Here is a 21369-nt window from a genome sequence, read left to right on the forward strand (position 1 = left end):
TATGTTTTTTTTTTTCATGAAGATGTCAGTTAGCGTAACAGTACTATATACACATTTGTCACATACTCGTGATTTGTCATAGCACATTTTGCTGGGAATAAGTAGAAGATTTTGTAACTCTCAACTTGGATAATGTTAGTACCCACCACAGTAAAATAATTAATTCCTGAGTTGGTGCATAAAAATATCAATAAAATATCACTTTTTTGTAATTTAAATAATACCGGAGAAAAAAGTTACTTTGCTCTCAATCCCGATTGTGCTCTCCATAAATTAAATTTGAAATTAACAAACCTATTTTTTATGTGTGGCATCAAACATCGAAATGAATGAATGAATGATCGACTTGCTAGACACATTTAGTTTACCCAGAACCATCAACGTAGATCAAGACGGACGGTAGCCAAGTTGATAAAAGTATCTTGCTGCAATCGGAGTGTGTGTTTATATAGAGGTCAAGTGTTTATATAGAGGTCATTTCGAACAACAACTAAATAAATATGTTGTTGCTACTATTAATTCCCTTCGCTGCAATCGCCCTAACATTGTTCTTGATTAAACTAAATCGTGATTATGCCATATCTTCTTTTGCAAGGAAAATTAAAACAATTGATGGATCTCCCATTGATAATACTGCCTCTATAGTTGGTGGCTTTTGGGGTAGTAATTTCGATTTACTTTCCATGAATTTAGGTTTGTGAAGTGTGTGTCGGCTATGAAAGTAAACGTTTATTAATTGATATGTTTGTATGTGTTCTTTCTGTTTGTTTAGAGCAAATGTTCTATTATTCTCGCACCTTTGCTAAAACATTTAAACGAGGCTATATCCAATATTTCCTATTGAACCCTGTCTACAATGTCATTGATGCCAGAGAAGCTGAATTAGTTTTGAATGATTCGCGCATCTTGACAAAGGGTGTATTTTATACATTTCTTCATACATTTTTGAAGACGGGACTATTAACAAGTACAGGTATGTATGAGGGTTAGGATTATAAGTTTATATAAATTCTGTTACAGAAACTGCAAGAAGCTACTAATTTTTATTACGATAACATTTTTTCCTTTATGTTATCGGAAAAAATAGTAAAAATTAGTAGATTCTTGCAGTACTGGAACAGACCAAATACTATCGATAGTGCCATCGATTTTTGCCAGCTCTACGCCTGTCTGCGTACTCGATAATTTGTAATAATAGTTGTGTCTTTTTACGTGATAATTAGTAATAATTATTACAAATGTTTCGAATTTTGACAGTTGTATAAAGGAAAATTTGCTGGAAAAGGAGTTTCAGCAACATTTAGTATGTACGAGGACAAACCTATTTTTTTCCTTTATAATAGGTGTGTCTTTTTACTTATTAAATGTTGCATAAAAACATTTTTTCAGCAACTTTTCCCTTATACAACTGTCAAAATTTGCAACATTAGTAATAATTATTACTAATTATTACGTAAAAAGACGCAGCTAATATCGAAAAATAGTAAAAATTCGTAGATTCTTGTAATTCTGGAGCAGACATAGGTATATGTCTGTCTTTTATCTCCCACAAATAAAATTAATAAAAGGTAGGCAAAGTCGTCTCTATGAGCTAGATATCGTACCCATATTGGTTCCTCAGCACTCAAAACACCAAATAACGCATTATTTTTAAAAATACTTCATATAGAATGAATGTACCGTTATAGATCGTACATCAAAAGTTTGTATGTCCGTTTTAATTTGTTTTCTGTAAACTGAGAAGCTGAAGTTATAAATTACAGTCAATTAATTTGGAAAAGTATGCATATAAACCTATAAATGCCTGAAAAAATCTATATGCGGGTCACATCTGGGCGCCAGTTTTGACAATTTGTTGCATAGATTTGTTTATCGCATGCAACATAAACCAAAACTAATGGGTCGATTATGCATTGCCACTAAGCTTGAGTTGCGTTGTCAATTGTCAGCACAACTGAGATGAAATGTTGTATTATTGGTGTCAACCCAACTGGGATGTCGATAAACGTGTTATCGATCAGTGTTTTTTCAAACTTGTGAACTCTATTAAATCCAAAAGCCACAATTCGTCAAAAAATCTATTTTAAAATGATGAGTTCAGTGAAATTATTTTTTGATGATTAAGAAAATGTATAGGATATGACATCTATTAGAAGAAATTTGAGGGACAAGTCGAAACCATTAGAATTGCCATCTGTACTGTAAAGTGGGGTACACACGATCAGTTTTGACTGTCAGTTTTGCTCAAATAATCGGTCGATTGCCAGTGTGGCCGTTCGTTTTTGTCAGTCATCAGGCAACCACAAAATATATTGTGGTTGATGGACAGTTTGACATTTATCGATACTTCCGAAAAATCGACAGTCAAAACTGATAGTGTGTACCTTGCTTAAGTTGAAGCTCATGTTGGAAAGATCTGTATAATCAGTAAATTATTTTAAGTTTAAGTTGTATTTTCAATTACCAAAGGATGCCGTAGTTTACATTGTGGAAACGTTAAAGGATGACTTCAAAGTAAGTTGCAGATCAACATCAATTCCCCCACTTTTAAATGTGTGAGCTGCGTTGAGTCCCATGGCAATGATTACAACAATTGCATGGCTCAATCTACATTGTCGAACGTATTGAAGGAAGTTTTCCTCTTGATAGAGGACAAATTGGATCGTTTCGAAGTTGACGGAGGAGGAAAAAAGGCAAAACCAAAATAATTTGTATTCAAAATTCCCTGGTGTAGTCGGCTGTATAGATGGAAGCCATGTGCACATTGGATTTGCACTCAATTTATCAATTAGTATTTCAAACTGTTGTTTTGTTGTTATTTTCACCATATTTTTGTGATACACAAAATTAATTAATCATGCAAATAATCAACAATTGTTAAGAAAATGTTTTTTCCTTTCAATTTTACTTCTTGTTTCTTCGAAAATATTCACTGCAACTGAAAATAACTGGTTGATGAAAAGTAGCCGTTTTGTCAACTGAGATTCGCAACTTCAGTTGAAGGTTGCCATACATAAAGTAATTTTGACAACTGACAACTCCACTCAACGATAATTGCTATCGATAATCGACCCCTAAATGAATCAAATATGATATTCGAATGTCTAGTACACTTTAGAATAGGGCACTGAATATCATTCATCCCACTTGTTGATGGTATAAAAAAACTAATTGATTTATTTACATATTTTATCAATTCAAGTTTTAGTCGTTTCCCCTATAAAACAAAACACATGGGCGGTAGCTGACTCAGCAAATATTCAAATATATAACTTTGCTAATCATTCTTTATAAATACGTTCTATTAGACAATCAATTACCTGTTAATATGGGTTCCTATATTTGTAAACAGTTCACGGTCCATTATTAGCTGTGTCTTTTTACGTGATAATTAGTAATAATTATTACTAATGTTGCAGATTTTGACAGTTGTGTAAAGGAAAAGTTGCTGAAAAAATGTTTCAGCAACATTTAGTAAGTAAAAAGACGCAAGTGGAATATTTGTATGTAGTATGTTTGTGGATAGTTTAATATTCTAGATATTGACAAAAATCTATAACAACACAAATTATTTTACATCAAAAAAGTATTTTGCCTTTTAAATATTTTTTGATTTTTTTGGTACACGCTTGAGTATTTTATGGTAACCATTGATCATTTAAATACCCGTATGTTTGCTGTGGATTGTTGTTTTTGTCAAAATATGTTCAACGATAGCCGATAGCCCTAGATGCTAGTGTTATTTTTTATATAATTTTATTGCAATTTTTTATATTATAATAAAAATTTCAAATTAATAAATAAATGTTCAGCGCACAGTGGTTCCAATTGTATGGGAAGGTGCGACAAAAATATTTATAATCGTAGGATCAATCTGATTTTTTCAGTATATGCTAAAAATAAGTCAAAAATACTTTAGCCAAAAAATCATCCATTCCTATAGCCCCCATGTAGCGGTATCACCCGATTTCAGATATTTTGAAGCTTTAATCTACATTTTTGGTATTTGGGGTTCCCAATGGTCAAAAACCTTCTGCGCCAAAAATTGTGGTCTTAGGTCCAGGTTTCGGTATAGCTCTCATATTACGATACCTCCCGATTTCAGGTATTTTGAAGATTTTATCAACATTTTCGGCCCGAATTGGTTGTAATTTGCCATTTGGGGTTCTCAATGATCAAAAACCTTCTGGGCCAAAAATTGTTGTCTTAGGTCCAGGTTTCGGTATAGCCCTCTTATTAGGGTACCTCCCTATTTCAGATATTTTGAGGTTTTTATCTACATTTTCGGTTCGAATCGGTTGTAATGTGCTATTTGGAGTTCTTACTGGGCAAAAAAACGTCTCCGACTGGTATCGTGGACAGGAAAGGAAACAAATTATTCCATTTGAGGTCAGAATATTTCATAATAAAGTTCGGTGCGACCGAACTTTACATTTTTACTTGTTTTTCATATTATATGTAGCATCACACTTATATCAAAAATATACAAATGTAAAAAATACAGTCATAAGAAGATCCCAAGATCCCAAGATCCCAAGAATGTCTAAATCTTTAAAGAATAAAAACCAAAACAAACAATTAAAACACAAAACAAAGAAGAAACTGAGAATACGGTAATACGGCATATTCAATGAAACGACCAGAGGCATCGTCAGTATTTTTTAATGTCACACACGGAAATGCAAATATATGCAGCTGGAACCAATTTTTTTGTAAACTTGACACTATTTCGAACATTCTTCAAAAAATTTGGAGAGTGGCGAAGGATGGCGAAGTTAGTAAAACTCTACTTCAATTTTTAGAACTTGGAAAAAACATCCACAAAAAAAGTATTATAAAAAATGTGACTTCCAGCACATTTTATGGGAATAATGTGTACAGTGTACAAATTTCTATGTAAAAGTAATTAAAACCCCTTGTATTAAAACTTCCATTTCGAAAAAAAATAATTTTATCCTTTCAATTTTGAGTTACTTGCCTTGTAAGAAGTCACAACCGTACTGATGTTTTTAAAGTTTTTAAGAGATCATACGTAAATGTCAATTTCTTCTGTTTTGTTTTGTTAAATACCGTTATAAATTACAAAAACAGTGCTGGAATATTAAAATATAATATGTTTAGAGAAAATTTGCTGAATTGTCGCAGAGATTTGCTGATATCGATTTTTCGATTTTTGTCGCAGTTTGGGACCAGTGTGCAGCGGTAGAAATGATTTATCACGCCTATGTGCCAGTTAAGTTTTGGACAACGCAACATTTTAAATGGAGATATCTATCAGTATCAGCGGTACAATTGAGATTCACCAGTGCGTCAGCGAAGTACATAACTAGATCAGCTAGAGGCAATTTATGAGTCGATTCCGTATTGCGACACGAGTCGTGTTGCCTTGTCAGTCCTCTCTGCGACAAAATTTAACATTTGTATTACGTAAAGCGATAGAAGCGGAGCGTTTTTTGTTTTGATTTGAATAAATATCGAAAAATTTGTAAACAAAAGGAATATTTTTCTATTTTTCTAAAATTATAAGCCAGTGGAACCATTTTTTGATGATAGAGGAGATATACTTAAGGTAGCATCTATAAGAAGACATGTAAGAGGAAAATCGAATCCTTTAGAACTGCATCAGGATTGTGAGTAGATGTTTTGTTTCCAACAATCATCAACATAATTGTTTATAATTTAGGTTTAAATGCTATTTTCGGCTTCCAAATGGCGCTGTTCTTCATGTAGTAGAGGTATTAAAAATGACATTAAAAAGCCGTAGGTCAACAGCCATGCAGCCACTCCTTAAAGTTTGGGCTGTTGTACGGTTTTTTGCAATGGCAATAACTTTTACCTCGGTATGGCTCAACCCACATTGTCAGTGGTATTAGAGAAGTGTTGCTGTCAATAGAGGAAAAATTGTGTAAACGTTGGTGTAGTTGTGGTTTTCTTATTATTAGCTCATTTTTTCTTTATTGTAGCTTTAAAACGAATACACACTCTGCGCCATTCATCTGCACGGGTTGGTGGACCACAACTATTTAATTGCCTTAGTGACCTTACTTTCGCCAAAAAGCCTGACTCCACGAGCTACGTTTAGGTGGGCTTCCATTTTTTCAACCAGCATTTCAAATTGCTGTTTTGTAGTAATTTTTGCCATTATAAGTACTCAAACACCAAAAACGTATATAATATTAAACAAATTCACTTAAAAAAACAAAAATGTTACTTATGTTTCAATTTTTCGTTTTTATTCATATATTCGTTTATTCACTTGTAATATGCACGGCGACAGCCAATTTGTTGTCGCCCGAAAATGAACTTTATGGCGACAAAATTTGACGGCGTCAGGCGAATATTGCCGTACGGAATCGAAAAATTGCATTTGGCAACGCGACACGACTCGCCTCGCAATGCGGAATCGACCCATTAGTCTTGTATTTTCCACGATGTCTCTATGAGGGAGTATAAAAAATGCGTACCCTTATTTGTTCCTCAGAACTCGAAACAGCAAATAACACAGTATTTTGTAATAGAAAATTACCATTTGCATGTATCCAAAGGTTGTATGTCTGTTTTAATTTGTTTTCTGTACACTGAGAACCCAAAGTCATGAATTGCAGTTAAATAATTTGGAAATACTATACCTTTAATTCTCTGAATAAAAACCTAAAAACCGGTGGTTGTGAGGGTAACATCAAAACTTGTATCAGTTATGACAATTTAGTCCATAGAGTGGGTTATCGGCTCGAATATAGTTCAAAACTATATAAAACGAACTTGATCTTCGAACAAATATATTAGCATGTCTCGTACAATTTCGAATTGTACGTTGTACCATTCATCCCATTGATTGATGGTACAAAAAAAAGCTAATTGATTTAAATTTTTTATCAGTTCTAGTTCTAATCGGGTTCCCTTCAAAACAAAGCAAATGAGCGGTAGCTGACTCAGCAAATATTTAAATACAGTCGAACCTCCATTGTACCGAAAACGAATACCAGATTTGTTTTGTTAATTTCACACCGATTTATGATCCGGGATTGTAATTCATTCGACCGTATTTCAATGGACAAAAACTACTGATTTTTAAGTTCGCATTAAATTCCTAATTGCTCTTATTTATTTTTACTTTTATTTATTACTTTTTATTAAAAATTGTTACAACATTATCCGGGAAAGTCGATTATCCGTAATGGAGGCACTACGGATAATCGAGGTCCGACTGTATAACTTCGTTAATAATCTCGTTGTTTATAAATACAGTCGAAATCGCTTATAACGTCGTCGTTTATAACGTCATATCGCTTATAACGTCGAAATCCAAAAGACCCGAATTTCTGTCCCTTATATTCCACACAAATAAATATCGCTTATAACGTCATCGCTTATAGCGTCAAATCGGTTGTTACGTCGGATTTTTGTGAAATATTTGAATTTTGCTATCGGTTATAACGTCGAATCATACAAGGAAGAACAATTCTCAATATTTTGTTGTATGTATTTTTTGAACTCAAACAAGAAACCACCAAACGTATGCACAACATGTTCGAAGATGGTGTTAGACAACTGAATTACGACTGTCATATAGGCGGTCTCAAGTCAATTAACCTTGGCTTTTTGCCACCCAATGTCACATCTGTTTTACAACCCATAGATCAAGGAATAATAAAATCGCATTACCGGGATTGACAAATATCCACTATTCTGGCAAGAATAGAAAAGGAAGAAAGTACGAAATTAATTTTGTTGGATACAGTGTTATTGTTAGCTGAAGCCATGAAAAATGTAGCGTCTTCTGTCATTGCTATTTGCTTTCATAACATTGTCATTTTTGATGAATTAGTTACCATCGAGGCCATGTATAATGACGACGACAAAATATTGGAAGTTTTAGATGAAGGCAATTCTACCGAAGAAATTGAGGATCCTACAGAACCAGAATTTCAATTACCCTCAGTATTAGAGGCATGCCTAACAGTAGAAAATCTTTAAAAATTTATTTACTCAGAAGACGTTACAACACAGAATGTGTTTTGGAAACCCTTTCAAAACTCAGATCTGAGTTAAATTTAAACTTAAGTCCAATTTACATATGCACATTAAATGATTTCGTTTTACGAAATCCTAGAATCAAATGAAGTGTATTTACATCTGTTTTTTGCGTCATTTGCTTACGCACACAATCGCACATACACACTTATACAATAACTCAAACACACGCACACAATATATTTATTCAGAAAAATAGGAATTTCACAATACAAATAACTTAAAGTAATTACAAAAACAAAAAAACAAAATTTTTGTAAGTTTTTTAACCATTTCCCAGATAGCATTTAGAAGACTGTTTTTTCAAAAATCATATTGGGGAGTCTTTTTAGAGTCCTTTTGGTGATCAAAAATTGATTAAGTCGCTTGTGTGATCAAAAAGGGACTCGAAAGTTACTCCCTGTAATGATTAAAAAGAGTTCAATTTAAAATACAACAACAAATGTGTAGCAATCACAAATAAATCATTGAGGTGTTTAAAATGTGACAATTTTTTGTTATTTATTGTCACATTTTGATCATCTGGAAGATTGAAAAATGCTTAATCAAAAAAGTGTCATACAGGTGTTTGAAAAGTGATTATAATTATGTATATTCTGATCATATTTGGAACAGTTAGGTGATTAAAAACTGATTGTTTTGTTTTATTTTTGTTTGGTTGTAAATAATTCTCATATACACTTTCTACAAAACTTTGATATAAATGTAACGTATAATATTAAAGGTATAAACAAACACAACACATGTTCAGGTTTTGCCAAGTGAAATGAAGAAGCAGTATACTCACCGCCAGAGAACTGCGTAAGTAGCTGATTTTGACACTCATAAGCCACATGCAAAAAAACAAGCGTATGTGCGGCTTGCTACTCTTAAAAAATAAATGCAAGTGTTGCTTGCCATTCTCAAAATATGTACGAGTGTGGCTAGCCACTCAAAAAATAAGTTATTTAAAAATGGATATTTTTTGACACTTGCGTATGCTTTGCCAAGTAGTTTTAAATACGCAATTACATTTTCTGTTTTACTTTCTTGCTCATCGCACATCAAGTGTTGTTTTCAACCCTTCCCAGTGGGAAAATGTAATCGATGGGAATCGAAGGGGTAATACAGAGCCACTATGTTTTATTGATTACCGAATACATTATTAGTAACACGGTGCATGTCCTAGGAAAATAATATATTCCTTTATAGTATCCATAGAAAGCATCGTGTAATCAATGGGTATATTCTTTTATAGTTTTTTAGTAATATATAATGGAATTCATATACTGAAATGCATCGTATTATGTATGTATTCTCTTTTTATAAGTAATTTATTCCCCCGTATGCCTTAAGTAATTTATTGGATTAAAATAGAAAACCATTAATTTTAATTCATTTTTTATTTATATTTAGAAATATAAAGATTTTATGTAGTTAAAAAAGTATTCATAGAATACAAAAAAAGAATATTCATTCTTTGAAAACCGAAATTAAAATAGTTCATTAAATTTTTTTACAAAATTACGTCTTTATTGTTACACGACACAAACAAAACTGGCAAATTTATGCTGCGACTTAAAGGCGTCGGCAGATAACGGGATTACAAAAAAAAAAAAAAAAACAAAAAAAAAAAAAAACAAAAAAAAAAAATACAAAAAGAAACATTGCATTCCCTTGTCGTATCCACTGGGAATGTAAGAGGTAATTAATATGAATTTTTTGTCAAGTGGAATTACTCGTTCGATTCTTTACGGTATATTATATAACGTATCTTCTATAATATATTTAATAATTTAACTTTTTGTCCAATTATATTCTTTTCTCGATTCTTACGGATACGTTTTGGAACGTATTGCTTATAATGCGTTAATTAATATATTTTCAATGTAATATGTTCCCAATTTTCCCACTGGGTTGTAATTCAACCGTTTGTCTTATGTTCTCCGAGAGAGTGAGAGCAAAAATAATTTTCTAACACTGATTTTCAAAGGTTAGAAGAGCATTCGAAAGCACGCATAACATTCCAAGCAAATAAAGAAAATCACACACAAGCGAAACAACAAAAAATAAAATTAGAAATGCTTATTTTTTGTAATGTTGTGTGTGTGCTTCCACTTGATAAGTCACTTGGCAAACTATCTACGATTGCGAGTTTTGTAACAGTGCAAAATATGATGAATACTTGTTTTACTTATTACGCACAAGCAACGGTCTTGATGCGTCACAAGTATTTTTGGTGGTGGTGGAAAAAATACAGAGTGCAAGAAAACACACGCATTAAAAAAGCAAAAGGCCCAAAAAACTTGTGCGTGCACAATTGGCTTACGGGGACAAGTAACTCATTGATGATCTCTGCTCACCGCGCAACATAAAGAATAATTAAAAGACATAACAAAGCAGAAAAGACAACAAAACAAAGGAAAGAAACAAAAAAGAATAAAGAGAAATTTCTTTTAATTTATTTTGTCTAATAAATGACCCCTAAAGACTCATAAACGATTATAAACATGACCCAAAAAAGACTCGAAAAAGAGTCCCAAAGTAATCAACAAATCACCAATAAATGATTGAAATACGACTCGAAAAAGACTTTATATACTATCAGAAAATGGGCAAAAATGACTCGAAACTAATGCAGAGGAAGACTCATTTGTGATTTGCCTAGGCGAGTCGCCTGAGGTTATGTTTTCCTACCGACAAAGGAGTCATTTATGATCAGAAAATGAGCTCATATTCCATCTTTTAATCGTGCAGTCGGATCGAAGAAGACTCGAATTTGATTAAAATTTTAAAAAAATGCTGGCTGGGTTATTTTCACTTTTGTCATCGTTTGAGTATTTTTGTTTTTCTACAACACACACACAACCAAACAAAGACATCATAAAACAGTTGCATTTTTTGGTAGTTTATGACGAAAAAGCAGGGTTGCGTATAAAAGTATGGGGTTTTCGTGCGTTGTTTAGAATAAATGACGTCGCTATCGTCATTTATTTTTGTATGGTAAATGACGCAAAATGTTGCCTGTTTTAGCAAATAAATGACGAAAATGCTCTAAATGACGAAAAAGTTGCTAATGTAAATTGGACATTAGGAATTCCAAAAAAAAAGCCAAAACTAAAATAACAGGCTATTTTAAATAAAACATATCATATAACGTAAAATATCTGCTGACGAATGAATTTAATGTCTTTATTTTTTATTTATTATTTTGTTTTTAAGTCTTTATACGAAAGTATATAGAATAAAAGGTTCCAAAATTGAATTGAATATTTACTTAATAAAACAACGTATTCGTACCCAAAAGTCACTATACACAATATAATTTGATCTCTTCTATTAATATCGTTTATAACGACTATCGCTTATAGCGTCCGAATTTGGTCGGTCCCTTGACCGACGTTATAAGCGATTTCGACTGTACATTATATTAGTCAATCAATTACCAGTTAATATGGGTTCCTATATTTGTATAAAGTTCACAGTCCATAATTGTGAATCAAATATGTACACAAATACATAGTATGATAGATTTACCATACATTTAAATACCCATATGTTTTCTGTTGATTGTTGTTTTTGTCAAAATATGTTCAACGTTAGCCGATAGCCCTAGATGCTGGTGTTAATTTTTAAATAATTTTATTGTAATTTTTATACCCTCAGCCTTTAAGCTATGAAGGGTATATGGCGAATAACAAAATTCCTTTACAATTCCATTTGAAAAAAATTAAAAATTTTTTTTACGAGCACATCTACGATTTTTGGTACAGAGGTAAAGGAAAAAAATCCGGTTTCAAATCTGCTCGCGTTCACGAAATTGGCCAATGCGCGCAAAAGTTATAGCGGTTTTTATTCTCATATAAAGAAAAAATATTTAAAAATATCTTTTTTGTTGTTATGAGAAAATGTATGCATAAATCGTTAACAGCAGTCCATATCTATTCGTAGATGTTTAAATAGTTATTAAATTTATTATTATTTTCGCGGAAAGTCAACAAATAATAAAAAAATTTTGAAGTAAATCCAAATTATCCTGTCCCAGAATCCGTACAAACCCTCAAAAATAAATTAAAGAATATATGCGGAATCTAGACAATGCGTTGAAAAATATGATACCAAATTTATAGAGATTGGGTACATAAATTGCATATTATAGCAACAACAAAAGAGAAAAACTTATTGTTGGAAAATATTGTTGCAGATATTTTTTTGGTTTGATTCTAAAAATTAGAAAAAAATATTTGGGAGTTCTCCAACTATTTTGCTAAAATCCCATAGAATAATGAATGTATACAGTTAAAACTTCATCAAAACATATGGTTTACCATCGCGAGAGTTTAACTGATTACTGTGATAACTTATAAGGGTAGGAAATTAAGAGTAATATTGAAATTACAATCATTCAATTAATATTATAATTAAAAAGCCTGTTATTCGCGAATTAGTTAAAGTCGGTTGATGCGCATCCGTTTTTGGATACAGCGAATCAATCTCTGTCAAAATTTATGCATATTTCGATGTTTCACTCAGGGGCCATTGTGTGCCACCAGTTGCATCATACACTGCAAAAAACCTTAAAGTTGGTGAAAGTCGCGCAATGTGCATACGATTTTGATGCGCATCCGGTTTCGTCAGCGCCTATCAAAAATACGTCCAAATATACCAATTTTAATTAGATTCTTCAAGAACCGCGGATGTGCCTCCACATTCTATTTTTGGTGAAAAACCCATATTACGCGCGAATCTCAGTGATTTATGACACGCGTTTTCGCAAATATTATAATCGCGTATAAAGGATTCCATTTACGTAAAAAAATTTCAAGAAAATCGCGGTTTAGTACGCGGATTTTTCGAAATAATTTTTTGCTGCTTTTCCTATTTTCAGGGTATCTATATCCGCGGTTTTAGTGGATGGATTCGCTCACGGAAGGTCTCATTTGATCCGTCGCGTAAAAAAACTAAATTCACGCGGGGTACAAAGGAAATTGAATGGCACTTGTAAATTTTAAACGCAAAAAATAGGTTTTTTAAAAAAAATCACACATCAAATATTGGCCTTTAGACTCCAATTACTAGGATGCTGTAAGGAGCACACTCATGAGATATGCATTAAACGACGTAGAATCAAGAGTTTTATAATCCTAATGTGAGTTTTGAATATTATCTTGTTGCGCGTCCGAATTATTAAAACAATTCAAAAAACCCCGAAATTCCGGCTTCAAAATGTTAGCATCTATTTTAGGTGGATGCAGTGGATATATCGAAAAATTATACACCAGTATCATATTGCCAATGAAGTATTCTTTGAGTCTTTCTTTGGGCATATGTCTATAAAATGTAAGGTTAAGCCTAAAATCGGAAGGGAGCATAAAAAAACTTGTTGGCTTCAACCCATTTTTACCTATTTTTCTACATTGATGCCAACACAGCTTCCACGTAAATTAATTTTAATGGTCGACCTTATGGGATTCCTCCTAAAACACTTCAGTTTAAAGAATGTATATCATACTATATAGAATATGTTAACAGTTCGCGAATTCTGAAAGGGTGAAACTCGGATTCATCGATTGTAAAAAATTTTTGTTTTTCGCCATATACACTTTCATACGGGCAAAATGTGCCTCATCGAAATAATGGTTTTAGACCCCAAGTATGTTTGGACGAAATGTGTTTCAGAGAATTTGGAGTCGATTGAGCAATGTCCGTCCGTCTGTCTGTCTGTCTGTCTGGCTGGCTGGAGCGCACGATAACTCTCGAACGGATGAACCGATTCGGTTCAAATTTTGGCTTTCGTAATATTTTGCCCAAACTTAGTTTAAGTTCGAAGATGAGCTATATCGGTCCACTCCTTCCGGTACCTCCCCCACAAAAGTTCGAAAATGTTCGGAAAATTTGTGCGCACGATAACTCTTGAAGGGAGTAACCGATATGGTCCATACTTTGCCCATCGTGGAGCGTGTACCAGACTTAGATCAGGTTTTAATATGGACTCAATTGGTCCACTCCGTCGGGTACCTCCCACACAAAAATTTGGAAAAGTTCAGTTTAGGACCATCTCTGGAATCGCTTTGATTTTTGCTTTAGCAACTTGTATTCACTGCCCTCCATACGACGGTATAAGTTTCATCAGGGGCAAGTCCATACTTCCTGAGAAAATAGCCTGAAAGTTGCAAAAAACCCCTATGACACCGTGTGAGGAGGTTGGAGGGCAAAATAACTCTCGAACAGGTCTGCCGATTCGGTCCAAAGTTTGGTCTTAGTAATATTTTGTCCAAACATAGTTTAAGTTCGAAGATAAGCCATATCGGTCAACTCCTTCAGGTACCTCCCCCACAAAAGTTCAAAAATGTTCGGTAAAATTGTGCGTACGATAACTCTTGAAGAGAGTGGCCGGATTGGACCATACTTTACACATCTTAATATATCTACCAGATATAGATCAGGTTCAAATATGGACAATATTTGTCCACTCCATCCGGTACCTCCCACACAAAATTTCGGATACATGTTCACTTTAAGACCTGCTTTCGAATCGCTTTGATTTTTGTTGAAGCCACTTGCATTCGCTGCCTCAATTGCGATGGTAAAAGTTGTTTCAGGGGCAAGTCCATACTTCTTGAGCAAACATCCCTGAAGTTGTAAAAAACCCCTATGGTACCATATGTAGTGGCTGGAGATCCATTCTTTTTAGTATCTCCTCCGCAAAACTTTTGATCTCTAATCCTAATCAACATTTTTGTCAGTTCAAACGCCCAAAATTCCCTAAATACATGCGTTTTTTTGGGAAAAAATTGTTTCAATATACACAGGCTGAGGGTATATCTCTGTCGGCCAAACCGACTGATACTTTTTTACTTGTTTATTATAATAAAAATTTCTAATAAATAAATAAATGTTCAACGATAGAAATGATTTATCATGCCTATGTGCCAGTTAAGTTTTGGACCACGCAACATTAACTAGAAGTTCAAATGGATAAATCTATCAGGATCAGCCAGGGTTTAAAAGCCAGCATCTAAAAATATTAGCCTTAACTGTACACTTCACCTGCTATACAATATTGACACACAAGGCTAAATAAGTAACCGAACGAATATTTATTTTTGTACATTTTTGCTTATTTCGTTTTATACGCCTAATCTTTTTTTCGTTAGGCATAATCGACAACCACGCTACATATTTAACAGTCGGCTGACCATTCGTCGCAGCGAATTAGCAACCGAGGGTGTTTTTGTGATTAGAGAGGTAAAACAATGTGAGGCACCATTCTATGGGGGCTATTTCAAAACGTCGACCTATACCGACAAATTTCTGACGGAAAGTTTTTAGGCTCAAGGAAGACTAAATACCAAATTTCCTATATTTCGGTAAGAGAATGTGACTAAAACTTAAAAAATACCGAAAATCAAGAAGTACGCTTCTATGGGGATATAGGGAGACGTGGTCCTATACTGATAATACTCTTCTGGAATATTTTATAACTCTTGGAAGACGAAATAACGAATTTTAGCCATTTCGGTTGGATATTGACGTCAGAATCTTCAGTATTACGAAAATCGGGAGGTACCGTTCTATGGGGGCTATATCGAAACGTGGACCTATACCGACGAATTTTAGTCAGAACTGGGGCGATATGAAAACGTGGACCTGTACAGACATATTTCTGGCGAAGAGTTTTATATCACATTGAAGTCTAAATACCACATTTCAGCCCTTTCGGTGGAATATTGAGGCCACAACGTTCAAAATACCGAAAATCGGTACCGTTCTATGGCGGTTATATGAAGGCATGGACCGATACCGACAAAGTTCTGGGGGAAAGTTTTATACACCAAAAGAAGACTACGTACCAAATTTCAGCCATTTCGGTATGACGATGAAGCTAAAACCTTCAAAATACCGAAAATCGGGAGGTACAGTTCTATGGGGTCTATATGAAGGTGTGGACCGATACCGGCAAAATTCTGGGGGAAAGTTTTATACACCTAAAGAAGACTACGTACCAAATTTCAGCCATTTCGTTATGATAATGAAGGTAAAACCTTCAAAATACCGAAAATCGGGAGGTACAGTTCTATGGGGGCTATATGAAGGTTTGGACCGATACCAACAAAATTCTGGGGGAAAGTTTTATACCCCTAAAGAAGACTACGTACCAAATTTCAGCCATTTTGGTAGGATATATTATATATATATACTAGCTGACCCGGTTCCGCGTTGCTGACCATTCAAGATCAAGACAGTAAAAATCATATTATTGCAAACGTTTTTTAAACAAAACGTTCAAAAATAACTTTAATTTCACGATTTCTTAAAAAAATTTGTGGGGGAGGTACCCTGGTCACTCCACTGACCACTATAAAAAGTAGTTAAAAACCTATTGTCAGACCTACAAACTCCACATACAAAATTTCATCAAATTCGGTCCAGCCGTTTCGGAGGAGTTCAAAGCCGAACACCGTGACAGGAGAATTTTATATATATATATATATATATACATATATATATATATATATATACATATATATATATATATATATATATATATATATATATATATATATATATATATATATATATATACATATATATTATAATTATAAACCTTGGCTAAAACTTTCAAAAAACAAAAACGTTGACCCATACCGATAAATTTCTGGTGGAAAGTTCTTTTGGGGGCTATAGAAGGCGTGGGCATACACCGACAGATTTCAGATCGAAAGTTTTATACCCCCAACGAAGTCTAAATACCAAATTTTAGCCATTTCAGTAGTATATTCAGGTCACAATCGTCAAAATACTGAAAATCGGGAGGTACGGTTCTTTGGGGGATATATGAAGACGTGGACCTATACCGATAAATTTCTAGTGGAAAGTTTTATATCCACAGCGAGGATTAAATACTAAATTACAGCCATTTCGGTGTGATAATGAGGCTAAAACCTTAAAAATACCGAAAATCGAAATATTGTCAGTACCGCTTGATGGGAGGCTAGACTAAAACCTGGATAAATGGATATGTATAGTTTTTTATACGCTCAGTTTTTATATCCCACTGAAATGGGTAAAATTCGGTATATAGTCTTCGTTGGGGGTATACAGCATTCCTGTATCGGTTGTGTTCTGACCCTAGGTACTTATTTGGAGCCAAAATACCCGACTTTTTAAATACTTTTTTAAAATATGTTATCGGTTGTGTGTTAATTGTCGTCCCTGATAAATTGATGATCCTCGACGCTGAATATTTGTGCATCAAATCTCAACAATGACAAACAAATCCGGAACATCGATTTTCGAACATACTTATAAAGAAATTTTGTCTTTTTATACCCTCAACATTTATGCAATTTCATACGGGCAGAATGTGTCGCATCAAAATAATGGTTTTAGACCCCAAGTATGTTTGGACGAAATCCGTTTCAGACAGTTTGGAGTCGATTTAGAAATGTCCGTCCGTCTGTCTGTCTGGCTGGCTGGAGCGCACGATAACTCTCGAACGGATCAACCTATTATGTCCAAAATATGGCTTTCGTAATATTTTGTCCAAACTTAGTTTAAGTTCGAAGATGGGTTATATTGTTGTTGTTGTTGTAGCAACATGAAACCTACGTAAAAGCATAGGCTTAATGCTGGGTTGGCAGCCGCTGGCCGAAACACTATGGTTTTGGGTCAATCCGGTACGTTAGAACCCGCTACCGTGGGATTGCATGTTATATCGGACCACTTCCTTCCGGTACCTCCCCTACAAAAGTTCGAAAATGTTCGGAAAATTTGTGCGCACGATAACTCTTGAAGGGAGTAAGCGATATGGTCCATATTTTGTACATCGTGAAATTTCTACAAGACGTAGATGAGTTTCCAATATGGACTCAATCGGTCCACTCCTTCGGGTACCTCCCACACAAAAGGTGCAGTTTAGGACCTGCTCTCGAATTGCTTTGATTTTTGCTGTAGCAACTTGTATTCACTTCCCCTCATACGACGGTATAAGTTTCATCAGGGGCAAGTCCATACTTCCTGAGAAAATGGGCGGAAAGTTGCGAAAAGCCCCTATGACACCTTGTGTAGTGGTTGGAGCACAAGATAACTCTCGAACGGATCTATCGATTCGGTCCAAAATTTGGCCTTGGTAATATTTTGTCCAAACATAGTTTAAATTTGAAGATAAGCCATATCGGTGCACACCCTGAGGTACCTCCCCCACAAATGTTCAAAAATGTTCGGAAAAATTGTGCGCATGATAACTGTTGAAGGGAGTGACCGGTGTAAACCATACTTTGCACATCCTAATATATCTACCAGATATATATCAGGTTCGAATATGGACTATATTTGCCCACTCCTTCGGGTACCTCCCAAACAAAATTTCGGATAAGTTCACTTTAAGACCTGCTTTGATTGAAGCAAATTGCATTCCCTGCTTCAAATACGACGGTAAAAGTTTTTTCAGGGGCAAGTCTATACTTTTTGAGAAAACAATCCGAAAGGTGTAAAAACCCCTATGTGTGTAAAACCCCTATGGCGGTCGGAGAGCACGATAACTCTCGAACTGTTCAACTGATTTGGTCCAACATTTGGTCTTCGTCATATTATATCCAAACTTAGTTTCATGGGGCAATACCGGTCCACAAAATCCGGTACTTCTCCCCAATATTTAAAAAATTTCACTGAAGTGCTAGGACAATGGGCAAGAAATTTGGTCCAAACTTTGGATCTTCTAATATTTTGTCAAAATTTAGTTTAACTTTTAAAATGACCCATATCGGTTCTCCCTAAGGGTATACCCTTTGTTTAACATTTGTGTCTTGGTGCAGTTAATTCCTAATCCACATTTTTGTCGGCAAGTTCAAATGTCCAAAAAGGGCCATAAAATTCTGAAGAGACCTTAAATACATTCCATCTGTCCGTAGGAGAAAGTTTCACGTCACATTGGCTGAGGGTATATATATATATGTCGGCAAAGCCTACGAGTACTGACACTTTTTTACTTGTTCGTGTTATACAAATCTATTCATCAGCACATTCAAAAACACCTCTCTTAATTTATTACAGATAAAAAATGGCATACCCGAAGACGTTTGCTGACACCAGCATTTCATTTCAACATTTTGGCCCAATTTATGGAAACCTTTAAGTAAGTAATGCCATTCGAATCTAAAAGAGATCAATAATGCTATAATTTACGTTTTATATGCACATGCAGATCCGAATCCTCAAAATTCATAAACAACTTGAATGGTTTGTTGGAAAAGGAGAATTCAAATGGCATCATCTCCCTGAGTGAATTAATTCCCAGGGTAACACTGAATAATGTTTGTGGTAAGTTGAGAGAATCACTGCAAAAATCTCAAGGAAATATAAATATTGTCTGTCGTTTAGAAACTGCATTGGGTGTTTGTCTGGACGATCGTTTGGATGGGGATGAATATCGTCAGGGTATTGCCGAAGTAGAGGAAAACCTCTTGGATCGTTTAAAAAATCCCTTAAAGGGATTTGATACCATTTACTATAACAGTGGCGAGGGAAAGAAATATTTGAAATCGATGGATAAGTTGCATGCTTTCTCAAGTGGTATCATTGAGAAGAGACGAGAGCTTTTAAGTAAAGAAATTGAAGAGGAGAAGCAGAATATAAAACAAAATGAAGTAGATGAAAATAGGTAGGTTTTTATATATAATCACACATTTTTTTGGGCTTCATTTATATAAAGTGAATAAGTGATTTTGTTTGTAGTTATTCAACCTTTATAACGAATTGATAAATGAAATTCTTCTTTGGGCTTGAAGTCATACGTTTTTTTTTGTTATTTCTATCTTTTCATAATTCCAATATTTCGCAATTTTTAAAATTGCATCTTCAGGGAAGATAATTTACGTAAAAATATTTAAGTCAAATATTGGAATTATGAAAAGATAAAAATAATAAAAAACGTATGACCTCAAGCTCAAAGAAGAATTTCATTTATCAATAAAGTGAATAAGTTTATGCTTATGTAGAGCAGTGTTATGCTTGGGTTCCTATCTAATAATAATTTCCCATCAATTCTAAATTATATAACTTCCTTATACTTCCTCCAGTGTCTATCGTAAACGTCGTTATGCCATGTTGGATACACTGCTGCGTGCCGAAAAAGATGACCTTATTGATCACGAGGGTATCTGTGAAGAAGTCGATACATTTATGTTTGAAGGATTCGATACAACATCCATGAATTTGATTTTTACTCTCATGTCGTTGGCCTTATATCCCGAAATGCAACGTAAATGTTATGAAGAAATGCAGCAACACATACGAGATGATGATCTATCATCATTGGTTATACAACAATTAAATAATCTCAAATATTTAGATTGTTTTATAAAAGAGACACAGCGTTTATATCCTTCTGTACCGGGTATTGTACGTGAATGTACCTCGGATATAGTGTTTGATAGAAAATTACTGTTCCCAAAGGGAACACAAATAAATATCCACATTTATGATATTCACACTAATCCCAAATATTACGATGAACCGGAAAAATTTAATCCTGAACGTTTTATGGCACCTCAGGCTGATAAACGTCATCCTTTTGCTTTTATACCCTTTAGTGCTGGGCAGAGGAATTGTATTGGTGGGTAGTGAAATAAATTATTGATGTTATGAAGTTGCAAAAAATATTTATCTAAAACTCTGGTTTCTTTTAGGTCAAAAATTTGCCTTGCTGGAAATGAAAACTCTTTTGGTATATGTCCTTAAGAACTTTGAATTGGAACCTGTAACACGTCCTGAAGATTTCCGTTTTCATGCAGGACTTTTGATACGCACCAAAGCGGATATAAAAATTAAGATAAGAAAACGTGTCGCTTTACAATGAAAATATGTATATACATACATATTTTTAAATTCTAATAAATATTTTCTATCGCAAATAAAAACAAGAAAAACGTTAAGTTTGGCCGGGCCGAACTTTTTATACCCTCCACCATAAAATAGTCTTAATTAAAATGGAATTTCCTTTCACAATGTTAGGTGAAAACATTTTTCGACCATGGATACCCCAAATGCCTAATTATCTAATCTAATCTAAAAAATGTGCACAGCCAGGTGAAAGGTACCGCCTATGGGGCTATGTCAAAGTGTATACCCATCTTTAAATTTTTTTGTTAAAAAGTTTATAACTGCATGGAACCTCAAAAGTCAAATTACGGGTAGTTGCGTCAAACAATGTAGCTAAGACCCTCAAAATACCGAAAATCGGGAGGTACCGTTATATGGGAGCTATACCAAAACATTGACTATTTTTAGTGAAGAAGTTTCGTGACCACTGAAATTTTAAATGTAAAATTACAGGTAGTTCGATTTTTGGTGCTT

The 21369-nt window shown here is 34.1% G+C and overlaps 1 protein-coding gene across 1 annotated transcript; it reads left to right on the forward strand.

The window, feature by feature from the left end:
• The first annotated feature begins 343 nt into the window (after positions 1 to 343).
• Positions 344 to 20988, forward strand: LOC141406465 (probable cytochrome P450 4p3). Its single transcript, XM_073991941.1, has 7 exons — positions 344 to 693; positions 773 to 973; positions 19069 to 19150; positions 19220 to 19335; positions 19396 to 19675; positions 20094 to 20629; positions 20703 to 20988. Exons 1-7 carry the CDS (start codon positions 501 to 503, stop codon positions 20870 to 20872), a joined length of 1578 nt encoding a protein of 525 aa, XP_073848042.1. The 5' UTR covers positions 344 to 500; the 3' UTR covers positions 20873 to 20988.
• Positions 20989 to 21369: the final 381 nt, after the last annotated feature.

The sequence above is a fragment of the Musca autumnalis genome, unplaced genomic scaffold (genome assembly GCF_047663935.1).
Source record: "Musca autumnalis isolate F117 unplaced genomic scaffold, ASM4766393v1 scaffold_5, whole genome shotgun sequence".
Taxonomy (NCBI): Eukaryota; Metazoa; Arthropoda; class Insecta; order Diptera; family Muscidae; genus Musca; species Musca autumnalis.

Bases quoted from the DNA above. Each gene is read 5' to 3' on its own strand.
- LOC141406465 (XM_073991941.1), top strand. From the start codon at position 501: ATGTTGTTGCTACTATTAATTCCCTTCGCTGCAATCGCCCTAACATTG. The intron at 694-772 runs GTTTGTGAAGTG...CTGTTTGTTTAG, and splicing joins TTTACTTTCCATGAATTTAG to AGCAAATGTTCTATTATTCT. The intron at 19,336-19,395 runs GTAAGTTGAGAG...TCTGTCGTTTAG, and splicing joins AACACTGAATAATGTTTGTG to AAACTGCATTGGGTGTTTGT.